Source organism: Aquarana catesbeiana, linkage group LG03 (assembly GCF_042186555.1).
Source record: "Aquarana catesbeiana isolate 2022-GZ linkage group LG03, ASM4218655v1, whole genome shotgun sequence".
Lineage (NCBI taxonomy): Eukaryota > Metazoa > Chordata > Amphibia > Anura > Ranidae > Aquarana > Aquarana catesbeiana.
In genome coordinates, this window is record NC_133326.1 from 538,901,627 (window position 1) to 538,929,277 (window position 27,651).

The window sequence follows — 27,651 nt, forward strand, 5'->3', positions numbered from 1 at the left end:
TGTGGTAGAATTCGGGATTAATAATTTTATTAAAAGTGCTCAAGAAGGTAAAAAACTTTTCAAATTCTAGAAGAACAGGAACGTGTTGTATACAAGGCAATAAATATTGTTCGTAAACCTCTACAATTGGAAAGAAGACTAAGTTGCTGCAATGTTTCTGTCATGTATCCAGTGTGTTCTGTTCCGGTGTCATAAACTGGACCTTTGGCATGATCAGTCCAGAGTTGTTCCTCCTCATAGAATTGTTTCTCCGCATGGAATTGTTCCTCCTCATGGAATTGCGTTTCCGAAGTGAGTTTTGATGGGACAGCTCGCTTTTCTGAAGTGTTTGAATGAGGATGGAAGGCTTCTCGTCCAGTTCTCGGGCACTGCACCTAGGAGTGGCCACTTTTGCTGTGTTGCCAAACTTGGAGTAGTCCACTGAATACACACCTTCTTCCTCTGAGACAATGGACACGAAGCGGTGACCCCACAGGATTTCCTCTGGGATGTAGGAGGTCCGGGCCTGAGTAGTGATCCCAGTTGTCTCTACAACACCCTCCAGTATGACGATTACCTCCAGATCTTGGCTAGGAAGATCAGATGCTGAGATGTCATAGAGGGGACTTCTCCTGTCTATGATGTGGCAGATAATCAGCGGGGACACTAGAAAGATGTTGTTACTGTCAATTGCATTGTCTACTGGGATGTCGATTTGGTGGATGGGGATCACCTCCCCCTCTGGCGTGACTGTTTTCCGTACGACCTGAATCCTCACGGAGGCACTAATGATCATGCTTTTCCTCAAATCCCCAACCCGAAGCATTAGGCATAGGCGGCCGTTCCTGACAGCTATGACCGCGTGGCGACTGAAGATCAGAGTCTCTGCCCGTCTGTGGGATTGTGCTGTCTTCATGAAGATGCAGCCAAGCATGACGGCATTCACGATTAGACCCACAATGTTCTGCATGATGAGAACAGTGATTGCCAACGGGCACTGCTCAGTCATCATCCTCCCGCCGAATCCGATCGTCACTTGGACCTCTATGGAGAAGAGGAATGCCGCTGTGAATGACCTGAAATATGAAAGAATTAAGTTATTACCGCTACGTGTGACAGCTGATCTTCTATAACCCCCAGGCCGCATGACAAGGTAAGCATTATAAATACTATTATTGGTTGTTTATTCCAGGAAAGCGTCAAAGAGATCATTCTGGAAACAAAAATGATTGCTGCTAAAGGGTATACTTTACACAAAATTGATGCCTTGGTGTTTCGTTGATGCCACGCTCATGAGAAGGAGTCCTACTTTCCAACAAACTTTAAAAGGTCAGCTACAGCTAAAAAAAAAAATTTAGTATTTGATGCTAGGTAAGTAAAAGTCAAAGTTTTTATTTTCTGTCTGTGTTCTCGTTAGGCAGAATCCCTCACGTCCTGTTATAATGACACCAGGAATAGAAATGGGAAAGTGCAGATGCCACAGGGATATGAAGGAACAGAGAAGAATAAAAATAAACATGATATTAAAGTCTTGTTTTTTTTTTTCTTTAAAAATAACAAACATATTATACTTACCTGCTCAGTGCAATGGTTTTGCACAAAAGTGGTGCCATTAGCTCCCGCTGCTGTCAATTAGGCACTCATGCACATCGCTGGGTAGAGATGGGGCTCAGATAAGCATTGGGGGGGCTGCTACACACAGAAGGTTTTTTATCTTAATGCATAGAATTCCAGAAAGTTTAACAATCAGTAGATAAAGATACTGTACTCCAAACACCTGGTGTTAGCGCTTCAATCACCCCAGCACCATGGTTGTTAGGCCCCTTTCACACTGAGGTGCTTGTAAACTGCCAGTAAAAACACTGAGCACTTTGGAAGAGCTTTTCAGGTGCTTTGAAGAGCTTTTCAGGCGCTTTTGAATCGCTTTCTGTTCATTTCAATGGAGAAGGGCGTTTTTTTTACCACCCTGCCAGCGCACTGCCCCATTGTGAAAGCATTCATTGATTTTAATAAAAATAGGTTTTCATGAGCTTTTCAGGTGCCTTTTTAGCGTGAAAGCACCTGAAAAGCGCTTCAGTGTGAAAGGGGTCTTATGGTGTCAGGGTGATTGAAGCGCATTATTTCTATTATTATATTGTAATATAAAATGAAATCATTCAACTCACCATAATGTAGAATCAGTGGGAGCCCTCAGTGTGTCACTTGCCACGTCGCTTGCCACTAGATCCCAGCAGAGTCCCTCCATGCATCAGCGGTGTACCCCTTATATCAGGTGTTCCCAGCAGAGTCCCTCCTTACATCAGATGTCCCCAGTAGAGTCCCTCCTTACATCAGGTGTCCCCAGCAGAGTCTCTCCTTACATCAGGTGTCCCCAGTAGATTCCCTCATTACATCAGATGTCCCCAGTAGAGTCCCTCTTTACATCAAATGTCCCCAGCAGTTTCTCTCCTTACATCAGGTGTCCCCAGCGGAGTCTCTCCTTACATCAGGTGTCCCTAGCAGAGTCCCTCCTTACATCAGTTGTCCCCAGCAGAGTCCCTTCTTACATCAGGTGTCCCCAGCGGAGTCCCTCCTTACATCAGGTGCCCCCCAGCGGAGTCTCTCCTTACATCAGGTGCCCCCAGTGGAGTCCCTCCTTACATTAGGTGTCCCCAGCGGAGTACCTCCTTGCATCAGGTGTCCCCAGCGGAGTACCTCTTTGCATCAGGTGTCCCCAGCAGAGTCCCTCCTTACATCAGGTATCCCCCCATTGGAGCCCTTCTTACATCAGGTATCCCCCCCAGGTATCCCAGCAGCGGTGTCTCCACCGCCATTACAGAGATGCAGAAGTAACAGAGGCCGATGGGCAACAAAATAGAGGCGAAGCTGGCCGGGTGGCTACAATAGAAATTGAGCTCCCACCCCTTTCCACAACAGGTCACGGACCAGCAGCGGGGCGGGGGGTGGGCGGCACCGCAGATCAAAATCTATTGTAGCCACCCAGCCGGTGTTTCGTCAGATTAGGCGACCCGTCACAATGTGTAATGGAAGTGACGTTCCGTTGCCGCCATCTTGCTACACCCCGCACTCCTCCATAGTAAGGATACATTGAGAAGGGGGGAAAGTGGACACCTTGTTACACCAACCGGAGCTTTGCATTTTAAATTTTACTATGGAGAAGTGTGGGGTGTAGCAAGATGGCGGCGAAGGAAAGTCACTTCCATTGCACATTCTGACGGGTCGCCAAATCTGATGAAACACCGGCTCCGTTTCTTGTTTGTACTTGCCGTTACTTCTTCTGGTCTTCTGTAAAATGGACCTCTAGCGGCGGCGGCAAAAAATCAGGAAAAACAGATTTCTCAGGAAACGCTAAAATTGGAAAAAAGGGTCTAAATCCCGGGAATGTCCCAGGAAATTTGGGACAGTTGGCAAGTATGCAACACTAACCCTCTGTATATTTGTTATTACTGTATATATTAGACAGATAGTTAGGAAGCAATACTATTGCTAAAAATATGTTTTTTTCTGACAGATGGTAGCATACAATGTTTAAATATTTGAACAAATCATCCAAACAGCCTGAGACATATAGAATATGAGGACCTGCATCAGGCAGTTGGCTGAGGGGAAAAAGCATACTTTTCTAGGGAATACAGTGCATCCAGAAAGTATTCACAGCACTTCACTTTTTTCACATTTTGTCATGTTACAGCCTTATTCCAAAATGGATAAAATGTATTATTTTCTTCAAACCTCTACAAAAATACCCCATAATGACAACGTGAAAGAAGTTTATTTGAAATCTTCGCAAATTTATTAAAAATAAAAAGCAAAAAAATCTCATGTACATAAGTATTCACAGCCTTTGCTCAATACTTTGTTAAAGCACCTTTGGCACCAATTACAGCCTCAAGTGTTTTTGATTATGATGCTACAAGCTTGGCACAAGTATTTTTGGGTAGTTTCTCCCATTCTTCTTTGCAGGACCGCTCAAGCTCCATCAGGTTGGATGAGGAGTGTCTGTTCACCGCCATTTTTAGATCTCTCCAGAGATATTCGATCGGGTTCAAGTCTGAGCTCTCAAGAATATTCACAGAGTTGACCCATAGCCACTCATTTGTTATCTTGGCTGTGTGCTTAGGGTCATTGTTCTGTTGGAAGATGAACCTTCGTCCCAGTCTGAGGTCCAGAGTGCTCTGGAACAGGTTTTCATCAAGGATGTCTTTGGATATTGCTGTATTCATCTTTCCCTGACTAGTCTCCCAGTTCCTGCTGCTGAAAAACAGCCCCACAGCATGATGCTGCTACCACCATACTTCACTGTAGGGATGGTATTGGCCAGGTGATGAGCAGTGGCTAGTTACCTCCAGACATGACACTTGCATTTCAGGCCAAAGAGTTCAATCTTTGTTTCATCAAACCAGAGAATTTTGTTTCTCATGGTCTGAGAGTCCTTCAGGTGCCTTTTGGCAAACTCCAGGCGGGTTGTCATGTGCCTTTTACTGATGAGTGGCTTCTGTCTGACCACTCTACCATACAGGCCTGATTGGCGGAGTGCTGCAGAGATGGCTGTTCCTCTGGAAGGTTCTCCTCTCTCCACGAAGAAATGCTGGAGTTGGTCCAGGTTCTTGGTCACCTCCCTGACTAAGGCCCTCCTCTCGCTCAGTTTGGCCAGCTGCTCTAGGAAGAGTCTTGATGGTTCCAAACTTCTTCCATTTTTGGATGATGGAGGCCACTGTGCTCATTGGGACTTTCAACTCTGCAGAAATATTTCTGTACTCTTCGGTGTCTCGATACAATCCTGTCCCCAAGGTCTACAGACAATTCCTTGGGCTTCCTGGAACCCTATATAGACAGGTGTGTGCCTTTCCAAATCATGTCCAATCAACTGTATTTACCACAGATGGACTCCAATCAAGTTGTAGAAACATCTCAAAGATGATCAGTGGAAACAGAATGCACCTGCACTCAATTTTGAGTGTCATGGCAAAGGCTGTGAATACCTGTGTACAGTAGATGTGATTTTTTTCATTTTTTATTTTTAATAAATTTGCAAAGATTTCAAACAAACTAGTGTGTTTTACCACTCCCTGTCTTTATATATCTTGAGAGCTCTACTAGTGAAATCTTCCTGCCATAGTTCTTGAGTGTTTTCTACCACCTGGGACTTTTGGATGGTCCTCTCATAATGGGGAAAGCAGTTGTGCAGACCCAGGAACTCAGCCCGGTTATCTCACCGATAGAGTCCTCACGACATAGAAGAAACTGAAATCTTTCCAGCATCCACCAAACATAGAAAAATCATATCTGAGTAGAGGGATGCTTTAATGGAACATTTATGGTAAGGTTGTCACAAGACAACTCAGCCAGGAAAGGGATAAAAACAAGCTGAATCTGTATGGAGTTATTTTAAGGTTCTACAGCCATAAATTGCAATTGTTGGTGTTATCGGTGCTATTAAAAACTCAACTTAAATATAACAAAGAAGAGTAATCATCAGCCCAAGTCCAGCGGAAAGCTAGAAGTCAGCGGCCTCCTCCACCATACACCTCACCTGACATTGGCCACACAGGGCTCCCAGTCCTTATGGTTCTCCGGGATGTCCATGTCGCCGTGTCCAAAGGACACAAGCCACCACATCATGGCAAACAGCAGCCAGCTGCAGAGGAAGGACATGGTGAAGATGACCAATGTGTGGCGCCACTTCAGGTCCACTAGAGTGGTGAAGACATCCTGTAGGAAGCGACCCTGTTCTCGGATATTCTTGTGTGCCACATTACAGGCCCCGTTCTTGGCAACAAAGCGAGCCTTGCGCTGCCGATCGTGAAGTCGTGGTTTCCGCAGGTTCTCAGCAGCAATCCTGGCCAGGACATATTCCTCGGGGATGATGCTTTTTCGGGCTAGCATGGTGCTGCACCGGGGCTCTGGTGATGATTCAGAGATGAGAGGGGAGGTAGTGGTATGATGTCACCGGTTCTGCTATCGACTGTGATCACAGCCTGGAGTTCATAGAGGAAAAGAGAAAATATTGTCAGCCACAGATCATTATGTAATTTGAATTGAACCCTTTTAGGGCTCCTTAGTAAGAATTAACAGATTTTGCTAAACTGTCACTAATGACAACATCATCAATGGCTTTGTCTTTAAACAAAGCCAACCATAAACCCTCACCCTAACACTAACCCTAATGGTAACCATAAACCATTATCGTTACATAACTTCATAACCTGAACACTAACCTTAACACTAATCCTAATTCTAAACCTAACTCTAACCCTAATCCTAATTGTGACCCTCTAATCCTAATGCTAACCCTTATTCTTACCCTAATCCTAATTTCAACCCTAATTCTAATTTGAACTATAACCCTAATTCCAACTCAGCTCTAACTCTAATCCCAATGCTTACCATGACCCTATAATCCTAAATGTAACCCTAATCCTAACCCTAATCCTAACCCTAAGGCTTGGTTCACACTTGTGCGATGCCGAACATTGCATGTGATTCACACCGCATTGCAGTGCAAATCACATGCAATGTCTGTGCGATGCAAATTCAGCCATACAAACTGTATGGCTGAATTTGCATCGCATTCAGACCAAACTCATGCAGGACCTTTTATTTTGTCCGCACCAGAATCGAATCGCATGCGATTTGATTCCTGTCCGAATTCACAGTTCGTACTGTGATCTGCGAACCGATCTGGGGGTGTCATTAACTTTGTTTTAACACCCACAGCAGTTCGCAGAGGGCAGTTGTGAAATGACTGCGAGTCAGGTGCGATGCTGGAACCCACTCTGGATTAGTAGGATTTCCTGCATCGCATCAGTGTGAACCGAGCCTAACGTTAGCCTAATGTTATCCTAGCCCTAACCCTATCCCTTATCCTAAGTCTAATGTTTTGTTGATTATTGTCATGATGATCACATGGCTTAGTTTAACTAAAAGCCTTGTCATTGACAGTTGCCACTGTTTCTAGGTGCATTCAATATTCTTTTTGCAAAGGTTGTTATAATAAAAATAAAAAACCTTTATACAGAGTGTGAAAATTAACAAAAAAGGTGCTTTTGTAAGCCTTTGGAGTTTCAATGTCCATTCCACCCTTAAATGACCACAAAAAAAAAAAAACAACCCAATTGCTTTTTGGATTTGACTTCAATGCTTTACACCACAATGGCAAATATTACTAAAATGTCCAGATTTTCACCAAAAACACAGAAAACCAAAACACCAAAAACTCTCAGATTATCTCATCCCTACTGAGAGTTCACCCAGTGAGTTCCCAACTCCCAAGCTGCATATTTGTGCGATGTACTAAGAGATGGGATGACATCCACAGCACCAGCCTCAGCACTTTTTTAATCGATTCATTATTGGGATCTCCCATTAATGAGAACCTACCATTTTCAAATTTTTATTCTTCAATCAGTTTGATAAAAAAATTATATTACAGAGTGTTTCTATATATCTTACTAGGAAACAAATTCTGTGCAGAAAGAGAACTTTTCCCATAACAATGGTTAATCCAACTCTCAGCTGAGACTTTTGTGTTATCTTTGGGGCACCCTCCCGTAAATCCTCTTCTCTATATCAGTTTTCTTTACAGAGAGATGTCAGAATATCAGAGCCCAGATATCTACAGTACAGAACTGTTTCTATGAGAAGAACTCACAGTCGTTTTATGATGTTTGGATAAGGTGGAGATCGTGATGCCACAACGCCAACATGCCACCTATCCAACTTGTCCAATCAGAGTACGCTTTGAATTTACTGAATACAAGGTGTTCTCTGAATGGCGCCCTTGCTGTGCTGGCCATCTCCTGTGTTCACTAAGCATCAGGGTAGATGCCTGGCACGGGACCCGGAATCTAGTGGCGATCACTGTACCAGCAGTACCTACTATAACGTCCAATCTAGACCAATGTAACTAAGTAAAAATATCCATGGCTATACTTCATCTTTAGAAGGCCAATCCACCTAAAAATTATATTTCAAATTTCAGTGGATTCTGGTAGGCTTAGTTATATGTTGGCTTCTTATACCGCTTGGGGACCCCAGGGTGAGATGTCCCCTTATAGTACCTGGCTCTGTTTCTGTCCACATTGGGATGTTCCCGCTCCCCTTGTTCCATTCTCTGTCACTGATGTCCTCAGGGGATATAGTAAATTATTAGGTGGCTTAAAGTGGTTGTAAACCTCAGGCATGAAATAAGAAAAAAGCATATCAGGTGATATAGGCAGGTGACAGGTAGATCACGAATATGTCCCCATGCTGCTGACCCTATTTTTTCCCCTACAACTGCAGAGAGATGCAGGCACTCACTCAGCCAATCCTAGACTGCAGAGACAGTCCCCACCACGTAGCTGCACGTATGCAAGGGGCGGGGGCTGCGGGGTGGGGGAAGCCTGTGAAGTAGTTTGGGTGGGTTCAGGAGCTTGTTCAAACAAGCCCAGCAAGTCCGAGCTTTTCCACTGAGTGTAGTATGCGCTTTCACAGTGGCCCTCCCCTCTGATCCATCTAACGCGGGTGATATCATGTGAAAGGAGGGCCAATGGGGATCAGTGCCACAACTTGCAGCTCTGCCATGCAGCTTCCCTGCACTACTCTGCATAAGTAAAAGAACTTCTGTGCCTTTCTGACCCCCCCCCCCGTACTATGCCCTCCGGACCTCCCTGCCCCATGCCCTCCCAACCTCTCAGTACCATATCCTCCAGACCGCCCTGTACTCTGCCCTCCTGATCCCCCACTACCCTGTCCTTCTGACCCCCAGTAACCTGTCCTTCTGACCCCCAGTACCATGTCCTTCTGACCCCTTGTACCATGCCCTACTGACCCCCTGCACTGTACCCTCCTGATCTCCCTGAATTGGCCTTCCTGACCCCCCCCAGTACTGTACCCTCTTGACCTCCTTGTACCAGGCTCTCCTGACCCCCCATTACCATACTCTTCTAATCCCCTGTCCTCAGCCCTGCTAACCTCAGACCTGCTCATCCCTGTCTACTCTACTGATCCTTATACACTGCTCTTCATACTGCTGACCTCTGTACACTTCTGTTCATCCTATTGAGCTCTGTACACTGCTCTACCTACTACTGACCTCTGTACACTGCCCTACATCCTACTGACCTCTATATACTGTGCTACATCCTGCTGACCTCTGTATACTGCCCTGCTGACCTCTGTACACTGCCCTACAAACTACTTACCTCTGTATACTGCCCTACAAACTACTGACCTCTGTATACTGCCCTACAAACTACTGACCTCTGTATACTGCCCTACATCCTGCTGACCTCTGTATACTGCCCTAGATCTTGCTGACCTCTGTACACTGCCCTACAAACTACTGATCTCTGTATACTGCCCTACCTACTACGTACACTGGCCAGAAATCAGAGCAAATAGCCAGGCCTGAAATTAACTGAAAAAAATCAGCCTATGGTACCCGATGTTCTGCTTTCACGATAAACTCCAGCATCAACCTTGTGGGGGTAACCAACTACCCCCCAGACATTGAAAACATTGTGAATGAAACAGAATGCAGAGTTTCTCACTGAAGCTAAATTTTGTAGGATAAGTTCATATTTCTACAGTGACATTAGTTTTATAAGATTTTTCTAAGTTTTCTTCATGCCGTCTTTATTGGGGGCTTGTTAGTTAATTTCTGTAAAAAAAAAAGGGCGCAGCACCCTGGTGATCTTTGATCTCTTCCATGTTGTCCAGGTAGATCGCCACCTCTCAAAGGTTGCCTACCCCTGGTCTTTGGTGTGTACTTGTCTCAATTCGGAGCACTAAGTGTAATTTCTGCTCTGTTCCTCTGCTATCAGCATGAATCACTTCTGACAAGTGTTCCTGACACCAAGAGAAAAATGGTGACAGGGGAGAGGCCTCCAGCAGAGTGACAGCCTCAGCTCTGTTCTCATGAGCTGTATGGAGGGGGGGTGTCCCTTCCCTCCAATCAGCTCCCAGAGCTCTCCTAACTGAGCTCTGTAGAGTGTAACTTCATCTCTCCACCCCCTTTTTTCTCACAGCGCAGACAGGCTGTATAAATTCAGCACTTTGAATAGCTGTAGAAAAGAGAAGACTGCAGATAGACAAGTACAAGGAGGAGGATTTGATTCATCTCTGTGTTTCACCTTAGGCCAGTCACATCACTGAGTATATGTAAGGGTTTCCGTGTATGATACACAGAGATGATATAAATGCTTTCACATAGGTTGTACTTGTTTATTTGCAGCCTTCTCTCCTCTACATCTTTTAAAAGTCCAGAATTTATAAAGCTTGTCTGAACATTCAGAAAAAAGGGGGTGGAGAGCTAAAGTAACACTCTACAGAGATCAGTGAGGAGAACTCTGTGAGCTGATTGGAGGGGAGAGACACACCCCCTCCACACAGCATACAGGAACAGATTTGAGACTGTCAATCATAGGCTGTGTGCTGTAAGTCCCTGCTTGTCACCTCTTTTCTCCTGGTGTAAGGAAACTTGATGCATGCTGATAGCAGAGATAGGAGGCAGCAAACAGAAATGACACTTAGGGATTGATCTACTAATACTGAAGAGTGCAAAATCTGGTGCAGCTCGGCATAGAAATCAGTGTCCAGGTTTTTTGCCAAAGCTTAAGCCCGGGTTCACACCATAATACGCTGCGCACCGCACAGGAGCGCTGTGCGTCCCTGTTCACCGTTTCAGGGACGAATCAGGGCCGATTCTATGCCTGAATTCGGCCCTGAAACGCAGCCAAAGACGCACAGCGTTTTTGTGCAGTGCGCACCGCAGCCGCCCCGGAGATAAGTGAACCGGCTTCATAGGGAGCCAGTCACATTCTCCTGCTATGCGAATTAGAGGTGCGGAAACGCACCTCTAATTCGCATAGGTGTGAACCCGGGCTAAAAGAGAAGTATTGTTTTTTTGTTCGTTTTTTGCAGTTTCATACTTACCTAGGTGGATGCAGCATCGGACCGATGCTGCATCTGTCCCCCGCCGCCTCTGCACTGAGAATCGAGCCACCAAACACCGCCGATGGCTTTGTTCTCACAGCTCCCCGAGAGGAGAGCTGCTGACTGTCAATCAGCAGCTCTCCGCTCTGCCCCTCCCCTGCGCTCACTGGAGCACTGAGCTGTGGAGGGCAGGGAGTGGCCGTCTCATCCTCTCAGCGGCTCTCTGAGACGGGTATCAGTCCAGGCACCTGGATGATCCAGGCTTTATTGTCAGGATAATACAGTGCCCGGACTGTTTTCTGTGACTTCAGACCGCTCTCTGCTGAAAACGGGTCACAGGAGTGCAAAACGAATTGCACTCCTGTGACCCATAGGAGAAGCCCAGCCAAACAATCTCAGGTTGGCCTTCTCCTGGACTACTGATATTTGGACTTCTCCTATAACTGAATAAGCTGAAGTTAGAAGCTGATTGGCTACCGTGCGTAGCTGCACAAGATTTTGCACTCTCCAGTTTTAGTAAATCTACCCCATAGTGCTTCTTAATTGAGACAATTACACACTATAGAGGGATATGCTTTGTTCATATTTCATGTCTGAGGTTTAGAACAACTTTAAATTAGACCTCATTGTTAGAATCAGTTTGTAATTTGCCTTCATAATTCATTTCCATGCCTTCATAATACATCAGAGAAAGAGTTTTTAGTTCCCCGAAATTTTGGTAAAACTCAGGAGATTTCAGCAAAATTTTGCCATTTTGAAGAAATACATTGGTGTTAAACGGAGGGCAAATAAAGGTGGTTTATAAAGGTACAATGGGCTTTAAATGTTTAAATTTAAAGAAGCTTGTTAGTTTCACTTATCCTGGACCCATGGGCACATTCACACAATATTGTGCCTGTTACCTCAGCGTTACAAAAAAAAGGGTCATATCTGTTTCGCAATGTTAGGGGACATTGGTAGCCCATTCATTTCACTTGGTTTTCTTAAAGCGGCACATCACCTAAAAAGGAAAGTTGTGCTTTTCCTTCTACTCCCCACCTCTTCTACCACCTATGGATTTTTTCTTTTCCGGGAGTGGGTACCTATTTCTGGCAGGTACCCACTTCCACTCGGCTCACCTAGGCGAGCAGAGCAGAATCCCCCCCCCCCCCCCCCCAGGCCACAACCTCCTGGGACACGTTACATAACCCAGGAGGCTGTGGATCAATTCAGAAAGCTCAGCTCGACCCATTCATGTACAGTAGGTGCCCATTGTGAAACCACATAACGTCACAGCCAGCTTCCTACAAGCAAGATGGTAACAAAGGGGACTGGAAGGCCAGAGAAGAACCAGCCCAGGTGATGACAGCACTGGATCTGTGGACAGGTGCGCACAGTGTTTGTAGCTGCTGACCTTTAATTTTTGTACAAATTCCCAAAGTTCCTCTTTAACGCAATGTATGTAAACATGCGACATAATGCACGGGCCCTTTATGTTTTTTTTTTCAAAAAGACAAAAAAAAACCTAAATTTAAAACAACAGTACACAAATAACATTGCAGTAACCACATAACATGCATTCATTCATTCATTTTATATGGCACCCCAATGCACTAAGGCAATGCACCTGCATTGCATTAGAAGAACAGGTCATGTACTATTTTTAAACACGTTATGGTGCGATGGCAAGCCGTTTTTTATTTGTTATTTTTGAAAGTGCTGCTTTAATGTGACGCACATTAACATATGACATAATGCACATTAATGCACTTGTGTTTAGACACCATAAAAAAAGTAAATGGTCCCAGAGTGATTAAGCGTTACAGAAACTCCTTTCACTTATCCTGAACCTGTTCTGTGCCAAAAACATGCATATGTTTTCTTTTTTTTTAAAGAAAAATAAAAAGTTCCATAAAAAAAAAAAAAAAAAAAAAAGACATAAAAATTTTAGGCTGGCCATACGTTATATAATCTGATAGCACAGATTTACTATGTAGTACAAGATTCTGTCTGACTTGATATACTGTAAATTGAATGGCTTGTTTCGGTTTGTCCTCATATTACATCGTTTTGGTAACTCTAAAGGCGATTATACAACCAGATTGTATAGTGTATGGGAAGTTTTGAACAACAGATCAAAAATAAGAGCTAAGTGATAGCAAAGTGACAGCAACAGAAAAATAAATAAATTGTTCATTAAAGGTGGCCATACATGGATCAGAATTTTCAATCCATGTATGAGCACCCTGCTTGGACACAAGTCCATCTATTGATCGACTTGTGTATAACCAGCCTGTTGGGTTTTTACCCAAATGATTAGTGCCACAGGCTATAGCTGGCAACACTAATCATTGTGTTCTACCGGTGGGGAAGGGTCCCTGCGCTCCTTGCCGGCAGAAAACAATAGTGCTGCGGGAGGAAGTAATGGAGCAATTTTCTTTCATTCCACTTGTGGGCTACCTAAGGATCCTTTCACACAGGCAGACCGTTCGCTTCCGCCTGGCAGTTTTTCTGGTGGACCCGATCGGACCATCAATTGCCCTCTATGGAGCAGTGGGTGTCAACAAACGTGTCTGTTGACACACAACGACATCTGATCCCATCCTGTCTGCTAAAAATCTGTCGGGTGGATCAAATCAGATGACAGTCGGGTGTAAACAGACAGGTGGTCCGCTTAAATCGACTGTCCATAGAGGTGAGTGGGCTGTGTCCGTTTTTGCTCTGCATAAGTGGAGTGAACATGGGCCAGCCATTCGCCTGCTCAGCGGGGATCAGCAGACAAAAAATATTTTTAAAAAAGGGGTAGACTAAAGCCTCGTACACACGATCGGATTTTCGGCCGGGAATTGCGTGATGGCAGACTGTTTGCCTAAAATCCGACCGTTAGTACGCTCCTTCAGACAATTGTTGGCCATCTTTCCGCCAATAAATGTTGGATGGCAGGCTAGTAAGTTTTCGGCGGACAACGGTCTGTTGTCAGATTTTCGTCTCGTCTGTACACAAATCCGTCACACAAAAGTCCAAAGTACAAACACGCATGCTCGGAATCAAAGCTCACTAAACCCGACATTAGCAGAAGGTGCCAAAAGGGTGGCGCTCAAGAGCTGAAATTCCGTGTACTATGTCACTACGTTCGTGTTTGTTGGTCGACAATTGTGTACCGTTTTTATGAAAGACAAGTTCACGGCACACACCCGTTGGACAAAAGTCTGGCGCTTTGTCTGCGGAAAATCCAATCGTGTGTACGAGGCTTAAGGCACCCTTTCAGATGGGGATGACTCTGCTGAGCTGGGCAGAGTCTGCCCCATCTGAAAGGGTGCCTTAGTCTGCCCCTTTTTTGGAAAATATTTTTTGTTTATTTGTTGTTGTTTTTTTTTTTTTACCTTTATGTCTGTATATGGATCTACAGTGCATCTGGAAAGTATTCACAGCTGTTCACTTCTTCCACATTTTGTTATGTTATAGCCTTATTCCAAAATAATTTCATTATTTTCCTCAAAATTCTACAAACAATACCCCAAAATGACAACAACAAATATGTTTGAAATCTTTGCAAATTTATTAAAAATCACATGTACATAAGTATTCACAGCCTATGCCATGACACTCAAAATTAAGCTCAGGTGCATCCTGTTTCCACTGATCATCCTTAAGATGTTTCTATAACTTGATTAGAGTCCACCTGTGGTTAATTCAGTTGATTGGACATCATTTGGAAAGGCACACACCTGTCTATATAAGGTCCCACATTTAACAGTTCATGTCAGAACACAAACCAAGCCATGAAGTCCAAGGAATTGTCTGTAGACCTCAGAGACAGGATTTTATAGAGGCACAGATCTGGGGAAGGGTACAGAAAAATTTCTGCAGCATTGAAGCTCCTAATTAGCACAGTGGCCTCCATCATTCATAAAAGGAAGACGTTACCAGGACTCTTCCTAGAGCGGGCCGCCCAGGGAGGTGACCAAGAACCTGATGGTCACTCTGACAGAGCTCCAGCATTTCTCTGTTGAGAGAGGAGAACCTTCCAGAAGAACAACCATCTCTGTAGCACTCCACCAATCAGGCCTGTATGGTAGAGTGGCCAGATGGAAGCCACTCCTCAGTAAAAGGCACATGACAGCCTGCCTGTAGTTTGACAAAAGGCACCTGAAGGACTCTCAGACCATGAGAAACAAAATTCTCTGGTTTGATGAAACAAAGATTGAACTCTTTGGCCTGAATGGCAAGCGTCATGTCTGGAGGCAACCAGGCACCGCTCATCACCTGGCCAATACCATCCCTAAAGTGAAGCATGGTGGTGGCAGCATCATGCTGTGGGGATGTTATTCAGTGGCAGGAACTGGGAGACTAGTCAGGGTTGTGGGAAATATGAATGCAGCAATGTACAGAGACATCCTTGATGAAAACCTACTCCAGAGCGCTCTGGACCTCAGACTGGGAGGCGTCGGTTCATCTTCCAACAGGACAACGACCCTAAGCATACAGCCAAGATAACAAAGGAGTGTCTACGGGAAACTCTGTGCATGTTCTTAAGTGGCCCAGTGTTTCATCACATATGGCGACCCATCACATTTGGCTACCCCCTGACTGCGCATGCGCAACGCCGCCATATGCGTTCCAACACTGTGGCAATCTGCGCTTGCACAGAATTTTGTGGCCACACCCCTGAATCCAGGTTCAAGCCTCACCATCCAAGTGAACACAGAGTTAGATTATAATTATGCCGAGCAAAGCGAGGCTGTGCCCGAAGTGTGGCGAGGGGCCCTGTGGCAAAGTGGTCTTACAACAGTGTTGGAACGCATATGGTGGCGTTGCACATGCGCACTCCAGCGAGTAGCAAAATGTGATGGGTAGCCAAATGTGACGAAACACCCAGACTTGAACATCTCTGGAGAGTTCAGAAAATGACTGTGCACCGACGCTCCCCATCCAACCTGATGGAGCTTGAGAGGTCCTGCAAAGAAGAATGGGAGAAACTGCCCAAAATAGGTGTGCCAAGCTTGTAGCATCATACTCAAAAAGACTTGAGGCTGTAATTGGTGCCAAAAGGTGCTTCAAAAAAGTATTGAGCAAAGGCTGTGAATATATTTTTTTGTTTTTTTATTTTTAATAAATTTGCAAAGATTTCAAACAAACTCCTTACATGTTGTCATTATGGGGTATTGTGTGTAGAATTTTGAGGAAAATAATTAATTTAATTCATTTTGGAATAAGGCTGAAACATAACAAAATGTGGTAAAAGTGAAGCGCTGTGGATACTTTCCAGATACACTGTATGTTTGTCCCAAACATGTTTAAATTCATTGTTAGCTGACTATTTCTTCAATAAAGGCTCATTCACATGGCCATTCATATCAGATCAGCGTATTTCTGCGGCAGGTACAGCCAGGTGCTTCTGTCTAGCTGTGCCTGTACAAATCAATGATTGGCCATTAAGAACCATGCGAACGAGCTCTAACATTCAAATACACAAAAAGGGGAAAAAACATATCTTTATAAAGCAGAGAATCTGGCATTCCACAAACATTCACTTCACTGATACACTGATCAGCGGCTGTAGCTGGATGGCTGCAGCCACTGATCAACAAATGTCTTCCAACTTGTCCTTTTGACAGACGTCGTTCTAACCATCATCTTCTGCTGAATGGGTCACACACTGATAGAAATCTATCCGGTCCTTGCTGAATCGTCTGAATTTCGATCCATCCATGGCCACCTTAAAGCAGTGGTAAACCCCAAACCAAAAATGTAATATATTGCAGCTTACTAATCATTAGATGTAGTGGCTGCATTTGTTTTCTTTTTTTCAGGCTTTTTGTCCCCCTTTGTTTTCGCCTGGTGATCTGGCCAGTAACACATCTCCTGTATTAGAGCGCCCCTACTCTGAATGAAGAAGCACAGGGGGCACAGCAGATAAAAGCGTTTTCTGTCCGGGAGGAGGGGAGTGTTAGATGTACTAGCAGATTTAAATTCACTAACAAACTGAAGCCAAACTCCAGCCCACACTTTATAAGCAGTTACAGCAGTTTGTTTTCCTTTTGGGATAAAAGTTTTATATCAATAAATAAAAGCTGACCATTGTAAGCACCCCTGTCAGTGGTTAATGGCTTGTCTCATCTCTGTAACTGATACATCTGGAAGTAAAGCGCGTTCTTTTGAAAAACAGGAGACTTACTGGCTGGCTCACCGGATAAAAATAGAAGAAAGAAAGCCTAAAAAAGAAAACAAATGCAGCCATAATATTTAGCAATTGGTAAGCTGCAGTATAATAAATGTTTAGTTTTGTGTTTAATACTGCTTTAAGTTTCTACAGAGTAAAGGTCCATTTTAAGCAGGTGAATAAGTAAAACTGAGATTTCCCCCCGTTTGTGAGATTTCGGGAACAGAAGAGTCAGTCATTTTGGGGGAGATTTACTAAAACTGGATCACTCAGAATCTGGTGCAGCTGTGCATGGAAGGCAGCCAATCAGCTTCTAACTTCAGCTTGTTCAATGAAGCAATGACAATAAATCCTGGAAGCTGATTGGTTTCTTTGCAGGACTGCATCTGATATTGCACTCTCCAGTTTTTCATAAATAACCCCCTTTGTGAAAAAATCAATTTGACAAAAGTCAATCCACTTCTTCCTACCAATAAGCCTGGTTCACCCTGTGTGTCATCGTTTAGTTTAAATGAGACCTGTACTGATTTATATATGAAGGCTAATAATGCAGATATTCCCCTAAAAATAGCAGTTTCCTGGCTCTCCCAGAATTCCTTTCTCAGTCACTTGCCAGGAATATGCATGCAGCCGATAAAGCTAGCACAGTCCCTACTGCTGTTGTACATATGCGTTTGGTGTCAGGGAAAGGAAAGTATTGAAGCCACTGGATCACCGTGACAGTCAGGTATTAAGCATTTTCAGAAGGAGGTCAGCAGTAGTGGTTCTCATACTCCTATCAGTACACATTCACTTTATAATGTGATAAACACCAAAGAGTCCTTTATATGGTGGACATCGCGCTCCATCCGAGATCCAAAATCAAGAGAAGGACAAGGTGACTCTTCCAGGGTTAGAGGAGCTCCACCCATTTTTTTTATGCCACCCTGGAAATTAGGGATGGACTGCAACCAAACTATACAAGTCAGGGAGTTGCTGATGCTCTCCAGCAAATACTGCAGCAATGCTAAAGGCAGAAATTCCTCTTCTTTTTTCTTAATATGAGCTGTAAGGAGCAAGACTCCAGAGAGCAAAAAAACAGGTTCCCAGATCTCCAAGGAATGATTTGAGCAAAGTGCTGCTGCCAGGTCTCTGTAGAATATTGGAGCCCTGAGCAGGTGGGCTGTACCCGCCCCTTTCACTAATTGGATTTTGGCTCTTTCAATTATGAGGGTTCAGCATCACCTGTGAGTATTACCTAGGGCCATTGCTTCTCCTCCTAGCCGTACAGTAAGTGGGTCCTGAAACCCGATTGGCCAGGAGTCCTAAGACTCCCTGGCCAATTGGGTCTCAGGACCTGCTTCCTGATTGGCCAGGAGGAGAATCAGGAAGACAATAGCCAATATTAATTTGCTATTGTCACACAACTGGGTGGGCTCGGGGCGCAGTGCTCTGCGCCCCGAGCCCACCCCTTTTTGAAGCCAATTAGAGCCTCAGGCTCTAATCATGTGCTTAAAAAAAAAAAAAAAACATTGAAATGCGTCTGGGGCCCTGCATGTAGATTAGGGGCCGGGCACATGGATTGGGGGGCGTACGGGCCGCCACTGTATTTGCATAACTCCCCCCAAGAGCCAGGCCACTGCTTGCATCAGGTCTGAGGTCTCCTGAGTGGAGGAGTATAGAGGCAGGGTGATATGATGTGTTTAGGAAGCTACAGTGGATATAAAAAGTCTACACACCCCTGTTAAAATGTCAGGTTTCCGTGATGTAAAAAAATGAGACAAAGATAAATAATTTCAGAACTTTTTCCACCTTTAATGTGACCTATAAACTGTACAACTCAGTTGCAAAACAAACTGAAATCTTTTAAGATGGGGAAGTAAAAATAAAAAAATAAAATGTTGTGGTTGCATAAGTGTGCACACCCTCTTATAACTGGGGATGTAGCTGTGTTCAGAATTAAACAATCACATTCAAACTTATCTTAAATAAGAGTCAGTACACACCTGTCATCACTTAGCGTGCCTCTGATTAACCCCAAATAAAGTTCAGCTGTTCTAGTAGGTCTTTCCTGACTTTTTCTTAGTTGCATCCTAGAGCAAAAGCCATGGTCCGCAGAGAGCTTCCAAAGCATCAGAGGGATCTCATTGTTAAAAGGTATCAGTCAGGAGACAGATACAAAAGAATTCCCAAGGCATTAGATATACCATGGAACACAGTGAAGACAGTCATCATCAAGTGGAGAAATTATGGCACAACAGTGACATTACCAAGAACTGATGAAGTTGATGAAAAGACAAGAAGAAAACTGGTCAGGGAGGCTGCCAAGAGGCCTACAGCAACATTAAGGGCCCTTTCACACTGGGGCGGTTTGCAGGTGCTATTTCGCTAATAATAATTTGCCTGCAAACCGACCCAAAAGTGCCGCTGCTTTGTCTCCAGTGTGAAAGCCCTGAGGGCTTTCACACTGGATCGATGTGCTAGCAGGACGGGAAAAAAAGTCCTGCTAGCAGCATCTTCGGAGCGGTGAAGGAGCGGAGTATATACCGCTCCTTCACCGCTCCTGCCCATTGAAATCAATAGGACAGCACGGCTACACCGCCAGCAAAGCGCTTTGCGGTGGTTTTTAACCCTTTCTCAGCTGCTAGTGGGGGGGTAAAACCGCCCCGCTAGCGGCTGAATACCGACAGTAAAGCGCCGCTTACAATAACGGCGCTTTACCGATGACGCCGCCCCCGCCCCAGTGTCAAAGGGCCCTGAAGGAGCTGCAGGAATATCTGACAAGTACTGGCTGTGTGGTACATGTGACAATAATCTCCTGTATTCTTCATATGTATGGGCTATGGGGTAGAGTGACAAGACGGAAGCCTTTTTTTTTACGAAGAAAAACATCCAAGCTCAGCTAAATTTTTCAAAAACACATCTGAAGTCTCCCAAAAGCATGTGGGAAAATGTGTTATGGTCTGATGAAACCAAGGTTGATTTTTTTTGGCCATGATTCCAAAAGTTAGGTTTGGTGCAAATACAACACTGCACTTCACCAAAAGAACTAGGGTTGTCCCGATACCACTTTTTTAGGACCGAGTACAAGTACCGATACTTTCTTTCAAGTACTCGCCGATACCGATTACCGATACTTTTTTTTAATGTCACGTGACAGTGTTTTTTTTTTTTTTTTAACAGTGTTTTCTTTTTTTTGGGGGGGGGGGGGGGGGGGGAACGGTGTATGTGTGTGTGTGTGTTTTTTTTTTTTACAATTTTTATTTTTTACAATAATATTTTTTTTATTCTTTATATGTTTTTTTTTTGTTTTGTTTTTTTTTTTTAATCAGCCCTGTTGGGGGGCTTTGGTGAGATATCAGGGGTCTTAACAGACCTCTGATATCTCCCCCTTGAGACAGAGAAAGAGACCGAGGATAGAGATTCCCCAGTCCCTTTCTCTGCAGCCTCAGCTGCACTGAGAATGAATGGAGAGAAGACAGCGGCTCCTCTCCATAAATAAACTGACACATCGTAATCACAGGAGATTACAATGTATCAGTTATGTGAATGGACAGAGTCAGCTGACTCTGTCCATTCACACAGCGGAGAGAGACAGCAGAACGGAGGGGACAGAGAAGGAGAGGGGAACGGAGGGGACAGCGGAGAGACACAGGAAAGGAGAGAGGAACGGAGGGGACAGCGGAGAGACACAGGAAAGGAGAGAGGAACGGAGGGGGACAGCGGAGAGACACAGGAAAGGAGAGAGGAACGGAGGGGACAGCGGAGAGACACAGGAAAGGAGAGAGGAACGGAGGGGGACAGCGGAGAGACACAGGAAAGGAGAGAGGAACGGAGGGGACAGCGGAGAGACACAGGAAAGGAGAGAGGAACGGAGGGGGACAGCGGAGAGACACAGGAAAGGAGAGAGGAACGGAGGGGACAGCGGAGAGACACAGGAAAGGAGAGAGGAACGGAGGGGGACAGCGGAGAGACACAGGGAAGGAGAGAGGAACGGAGGGGGACAGCGGAGAGACACAGGGAAGGAGAGAGGAATGGAGGGGGACAGCGGAGGGGGACAGAGGAAAGGAGGGGGCATGGAGGAGGATGCAGTGACAGTCAGCGGTGAGCGATCACCGCTGTATGTCACTAAAGCTGCTGAAAGCCGCTGGGGGAGAATCTTGTAACTCCCCCACGCGCCGATCACAGCTGACTTCCAGGTATCGGCGGAAGCATCGGGAGCATTTGCCCGAGTACAAGAACTTGGGCAAATGCTCGGTATCGGTGCCGATACCGATACTAGTATCGGTATCGGGACAACCCTAAAAAGAACACCATACCCACGTGGTTGTGGAAGTGGTGGAAGCATCATGCTTTGGGGCTGTTTTTCTTCAGCTAGAACAGGGGCCTTAGTCAGGGTAGAGGGAATTATGAACAGTTCCAAATACCAGTCAATATTGACACAAAACCTTCAGGCTTCTGCTAGAAAGCTGAACATGAAAAGGAACTTCACCTTTCAGCATTAGAACGAACCAAAACATACATCCAAATCCACAAAGGAATAACATTACATTATTTTATTTATTTTTTTCTACCCCCCACATGGAATCTCGGGATTTGAACCGGCGGCCCTTTTGCTGCTGGGTGGGAGTGCTGGCTGCTACGCCACTGCCCATGTTCAGGCTAGAGCAATGTGTGGATGTATTATATTGTTTTTGAGGGTGATACCTTGTAACTTATTGTATTAATATACATGTCCTTATGACAAACTGCGCCATGTTGTAGGTTATATACAGCGGACATTGTGCCGTTTTAAGCCACATCTGCCCCTATATGTCCCCGAAAATAGCGGTGCCATGTTTTTAGCTGTTTAAACCAGTCACTGTTCCACATGATGTCACATCCTCTTTCACATGTTAAAATGAGGCTTGGAACTCTTGTCCGGGCGCCATTTTGGCAGAACCAAGAAGTAATCCTCCTCTACACATGAAAACGAGGCTTGGAGTGCAAGCCCGGGCGCCATTTTGGAGGAACCAGGAAGTAATCTCCATAATTTGCACTTTCAATTAGATGGAGCTGCCACTTGTTATGGGGGTAACCAGTACCTATAAATACTCAGCCAGTACAGTGGTCCAGCACCCCAGATGATGACTTCTAAGTCGAAACGCGTCGGAAGGATATGCTGAGACCACTGTCTTCTTTTATACAAGCGCTTGATTTTACTGCTTAACACGTGAGTGTATTTTCTTTGCTTTTTATGTATTAAAATTTCCATACGGAGTTACACTATATGCCTTCCTCTTTCTTTTAATTATGGGGCTGACTGCCTATATCTACTGAGTCCATCCATACCTTACACTTGTTCGGAGGTCCATCTGGAGGTCATATCTGGATAGAGCATCTGATCCCCTTGGTATATTATACCACAAAGCTTGATTGACTCACTAGGTGTACACCTATTTGAGTTCAATCCCTCTGGTAAGCAGCTTCTGGTGTCTTTGGTGGTGGACCCACTATTAACTGTTATTACATCATACTTATTTGAAGTTAAAGACTGTCACTATATTATATCCACATGTGGTTGAGGATTATCATCACACATGACTGAAGCTTGTCACTGACTTTTTTCTTTTTTGGACATCACACGTCCAGTTACTCTGTTTATAGACATCACATGTCATAATAGAGGACTGCTTGGAGTATTTTTGAGCACATCATTTATTATTCAAGTTTTCTGTACTAATATTATTTGTCATGGTTTATATGATCACATAAGCGCTGCACATTTCACCCTATCGGGAGCATTTGCCCGAGTACAAGAACTTGGGCAAATGCTCGGTATCGGTGCCGATACCGATACTAGTATCGGTATCGGGACAACCCTAAAAAGAACACCATACCCACGTGGTTGTGGAAGTGGTGGAAGCATCATGCTTTGGGGCTGTTTTTCTTCAGCTAGAACAGGGGCCTTAGTCAGGGTAGAGGGAATTATGAACAGTTCCAAATACCAGTCAATATTGACACAAAACCTTCAGGCTTCTGCTAGAAAGCTGAACATGAAAAGGAACTTCACCTTTCAGCATTAGAACGAACCAAAACATACATCCAAATCCACAAAGGAATGGCTTCACCAGAAGAAGATTTATGTTTTGGAATGGCCCAGCCAGAGCCCAGACCTGAATCTGATTGAAAATCTGTGGGGTGATCTGAAGAGGGCTGTGCACAGGAGATGCCCTCGAAATCTGACAGATTTGGAGTGTTTTTGCAAAGAAGAGTCGGCAAATATTGCCAAGTCAAGATGTGCCACGCCGATAGACTCATACTCAAAAAGACTGAGTGCTGTAATAAAATCAAAAGGTGTTTCATCAAAGTATTAGTGTAAGGGTGTGCACACTTATGCAACAATATTATCTTATTTTTTTATTTTTACTTCCCTTCACCTAAAAAAATCTGAAATGATTTATCTTTGCCTCATTTTTTTACATTACGGAAACCTGACATTTTAACAGGGGTGTGTAGACTTTTTATATCCACTGTATATACAGCTGCCTGCCGGCAACTCCCACCAGCCACTATTTGCTTGAATTGCACGGAGAAGTACAGAGGCCCAGTGATGACATCACTGGATGTAATGACTGTGTTTGCAATAAAAAGAGAAATGTTTATTTAAAAATGTCAGACTATAAACAAATGAAACTTCAGCTCAAAAGTATATCTAAAGCCAAACTTTCATATTCGTTTTGGATGGAGTAAGGAAGAGTTACAGCCCATGTCATGTTTTCAATGATGACTGTGTCCCCGTTGGGGACATTCACCCCTATTTTTCTGGTGTCCCTGGAACTGAAAGTAAAAGGAAATCCAAAATACTACAGGTGTCCCCAGAACAGGAATAGAGGGGAAATATTCCAGTAGGCACACCTGTTCTGTTGATAAGTGTCTATGAGGGGTTACCCCTTATTTTGCAAAGATCTCCTCTCGCTTCCTGTTGTGTATTAGGACAGGAAGTGATGAGACTCACAGCACTAAATAAGTAAATCTTGATAGAGGTTTACTAAAGTCTTGTGTTTTATTTTTAGTAAAATATAAAAAACATGTTATACTTACCTGCCCTGTGTAGTGGTTTTGCACAGAGCATCTCTAATCCTCTTCTCGGGTCCCTCTGCGACACTCCTGTCGAGTGCCCCCATAGCAAGCAGCCTGCCATGGGGGTACCCGACCCGAGCCACTGCTCCCTGTGTCCATTCAAACATGAAGCTGCGGACCGGCCCACCCCCACTCTCTCCTCATTGGTTGACTGACTTTGATTGACAGCAGCTGGAGCCAATGTCTCAGCCAATGAGGAGGGAAGTCCCGGGCAGCCGAGACACTCCTGCAACATTGCTGGATCTAGATGGACCTCAGGTGAGTATTAGGGTGGCTGAGGAGGCTGCTGCACACAGAAGGCTGTCTTAATGCATAGAATATATTAAGATTAAAAAACATTCTGCCTTTACAACCCCACTTCTCACTTTATAGGTAAAAAACTAAAAAGTTTCAGCTTTAGATAAAGAAGCGGTGGTCAACTTTCTTGATATGGGGGGTGGGCTTAAGGTGGAGCTCCGGTCTCCTCCAAAAAAATGAGAAGTCAGCAGCTACAAATACTGTAGCTGCTGACTTTTAATATAAGGACACTTACCTGTCCAGAGATCCAGCGATGTCCTCACCTGAGCCAATTCTTCAATCGGCTTTGGGTACAGGCGCTAGCATCTTAGGTAAGGGAAATTGGCAGTGAAGCCTTGCAGCATGCATGAGTAGTGCTACGCTTTGCGAATGGTCGCGTAGTCTTCTGGGACCTGTGATGTGTGGGAAGGAGGGGGGTGAACTTACGGTCAGATTGCCGCCGGGATCTGACCATAAGTGGGTAAAAACCAGGTACCTGCTCCCCCCCCCAAAAAGTGCCAAATGTGGCATTGGAGGGGGAGAGGATTTATTCAAGCTGAACTTACCCTTTTGGGTGAAGTTCTGCTATAGGTGAAGCCCCCAACATCACCGAAGTACCACATTTAAAATTCAATGATTAGTCATTATTACTCAATAAGATACCGTAAAAAGACCAGGGGCGTGATAGAGGAGATGGTATGAGATTGTTGGCGTGATACAGGAGATGTTCAGAGACTGCAGACATGATACAAGAGATGGTCATCAAGCGTGGATAAAATACAAGAGATGGTCAGAGATTGCAGACATGATACACGAGAAAGTCAGAGACCACTGACATGATACAAGAGATGGTAATAGACTGCAGACAGGATACAGGAGATGGTCATAGACTGCAGACATAATACAGGATATGGTCAAAGACTGCAGACATGACACGGGAGAAGGTCAGAGATGGCAGACATGATACAGGAGATGGTCAGAGATGGCAGACATGATACAGGAGATGATCAGAGACTGCAGACAGGATACAGGAGATGGTCATAGACTGCAGACATAATACAGGATATGGTCAAAGACTGCAGACATGACACGGGAGAAGGTCAGAGATGGCAGACATGATACAGGAGATGGTCAAAGACTGCAGACATGATACAGGAGATGGTCAGAGACTGTAGACATGATACAGGAGATGGTAAGAGACTGCAGACATGATACAGAAGATGGTAAGAGACTGCAGACATGATACATGAGATGATAAGTGACTGCAGACATGTAACAGGTGATGGTAAGAGACTGCAGACATGATACATGAGATGGTAAGAGATTACAGACATGATACAGGAGATGATAAGTGACTGCAGACATGTAACAGGTGATGGTAAGAGACTGCAGACATGATACAAGAGATGGTTAGAGACTGCAGACATGATACAGGTGATGGTCAGAGACTGCAGACATGATACAGGAGATGGTCAGAGACTGCAGAGATGATGCAAGAGATGGTCCGAGACTGCAGAGATGATGCAAGAGATGGTCCGAGACTGCAGATATTCTGGATATGCTATAGGAGTTGTTGAAGACTGGGGATATGGTTCAGGAGACAGTGACAGACTGGAGACATATTATGTGAAACTACTAGAAAGCACTGCTATAATATGGCATTAAAGAAACATAGATTGGTGCTTTTTGAGCAGCCCTCAAGGCACTAAAGGGCCACAGGTTGGGCACCGGGGCTTGACACCACCTCATCTTTTGTGACACTGCAAATCCCAGCAACAGCTGACTTGTATATCTGAGTCTGGAGAATGACGATGACGAGCCAGAATGAAAGCTGGCAGTTATGTCTAACCCTCATCCATCCAGATCCAACACTGAACCTGAATATATTATTCTGCAGAGGGATAAAACAGCTTCACAAGGTGTGATTTAAGGTGGTGAATCTCCTGTAGGGTGTCCTCTGTCCCCAGCCCACCTTGGAATGTCATTATTACTTTTGAACAGGAGTGACAAGGGGTGACACAGATTAGTGACTTACTGTAATGCAACATGTTACAGGCGCTGGGGTCCAGTATGAATGGTGATGGTAAGGCGACAGTCTGACACCAATGCTGTCTCTGAGTAAAAGTTGGTCAGTCGTAGCAGCCTGAGTGCTGATCCCGGGATGGTGTATAGAGGATCCCAGCAGTGGTAGATCTGGGTGGTCACTGGACAGGGGCCGCTTCATGCAATTAGATTGTGATCACAACAGCTTGTCCTTAATATTTGGTATATCTGCCCCTTGCTGATTTTTGGGGCCCCAAGTAGGCAGGTGGCCTCTGTTCCTGGAAAAAGGTGATTTCTTTCTTGTTTCAGAGACCCTTCCTGGTACAGGGTATTATTTTTCTGCTGTCTGGAGGATATAGACTGTTCTCAGTTCTTGTGGACAGGAGTCTGTTTTGGATACCCGCGGTCAGTATGTTTTAGATGTTTAGATCTTGCAGTCAGTGCAGTAGGCGCTCAGTTCCTGCAGTTAATATGCAGTAGGTGATCAGCTCCTGCGGTTAGTGCAGTAGTTGCTCAGTTACTGCAGTTAGTGTTGGGTAGGTGCTCAGTATTTGCAGTAGGTGTCTCAGTTCTGGCATTCAGTGTTTGGTAGATGCTCAGTTTGTGCAGTCAGTATATAGTAGGTGATCAGTTCCTCCCGTCAGTATGTAGAAGATGCTCAGTTCCTGCAGTCAGTATGCAGTAGGAGCTCAGTACTGGTAGTCAGAGTTGGGTAGGTGCCTAGTTACAGCACTGAGTATGCAGTAGATGCTCAGTTCCTGCAGTTCGTATGTGGTAGGTGCTCAGTTCTGGCAGTCAGTGTTGGGTAGGTGCCTAGTTCCTAAAATCAGTATGCAGTAGGTGTTCAGTTCCTGCAGTCAGTATGCAGTAGATGTTCAGTTCCTGCAGTCAGTATGCAGTAGATGCTTAGTTCCTGCAGTTGGTATGCAGTAGATGCTTAGTTCCTACAGTCAGTGTTGGGTAGGTGCTCAGTTCCTGCGGTCAGTATGCATTAGATGTTCAGTCCTTGCAGTTAAGCAGTAAGTCCTGGACAGTCCCTCTTGGCAGCTTTCACCCAGCAATCTCTGCTCTCAGCTTCATACTCTGCTCCTCTCCTCTCCTGTTCACAGTCTGGAAGTTTGGGAAGTTTTTCCTGAGTTGCTGCAGCAGCTGCTGGTGACGTGAGAGGGAGGTTCAGCCTTTATCTGGGGGCA

General features: G+C 44.8%; 1 protein-coding gene across 1 annotated transcript; it reads right to left on the reverse strand.

The window, feature by feature from the left end:
• On the reverse strand, positions 1 to 27,651 carry KCNJ8 (potassium inwardly rectifying channel subfamily J member 8). The gene is made up of 3 exons (XM_073621424.1): positions 26,451 to 27,651; positions 5,513 to 5,957; positions 1 to 1,055 (listed from the first exon to the last, which is right to left on the reverse strand). Exons 2-3 carry the CDS (start codon positions 5,863 to 5,865, stop codon positions 161 to 163), a joined length of 1,248 nt encoding a protein of 415 aa, XP_073477525.1. The 5' UTR covers positions 5,866 to 5,957; positions 26,451 to 27,651; the 3' UTR covers positions 1 to 160.

Bases quoted from the DNA above. Each gene is read 5' to 3' on its own strand.
- KCNJ8 (XM_073621424.1), bottom strand. From the start codon at position 5,865: ATGCTAGCCCGAAAAAGCATCATCCCCGAGGAATATGTCCTGGCCAGG. The intron at 1,056-5,512 runs GTGAGGTGTATG...TTCATATTTCAG, and splicing joins CCCTGTGTGGCCAATGTCAG to GTCATTCACAGCGGCATTCC.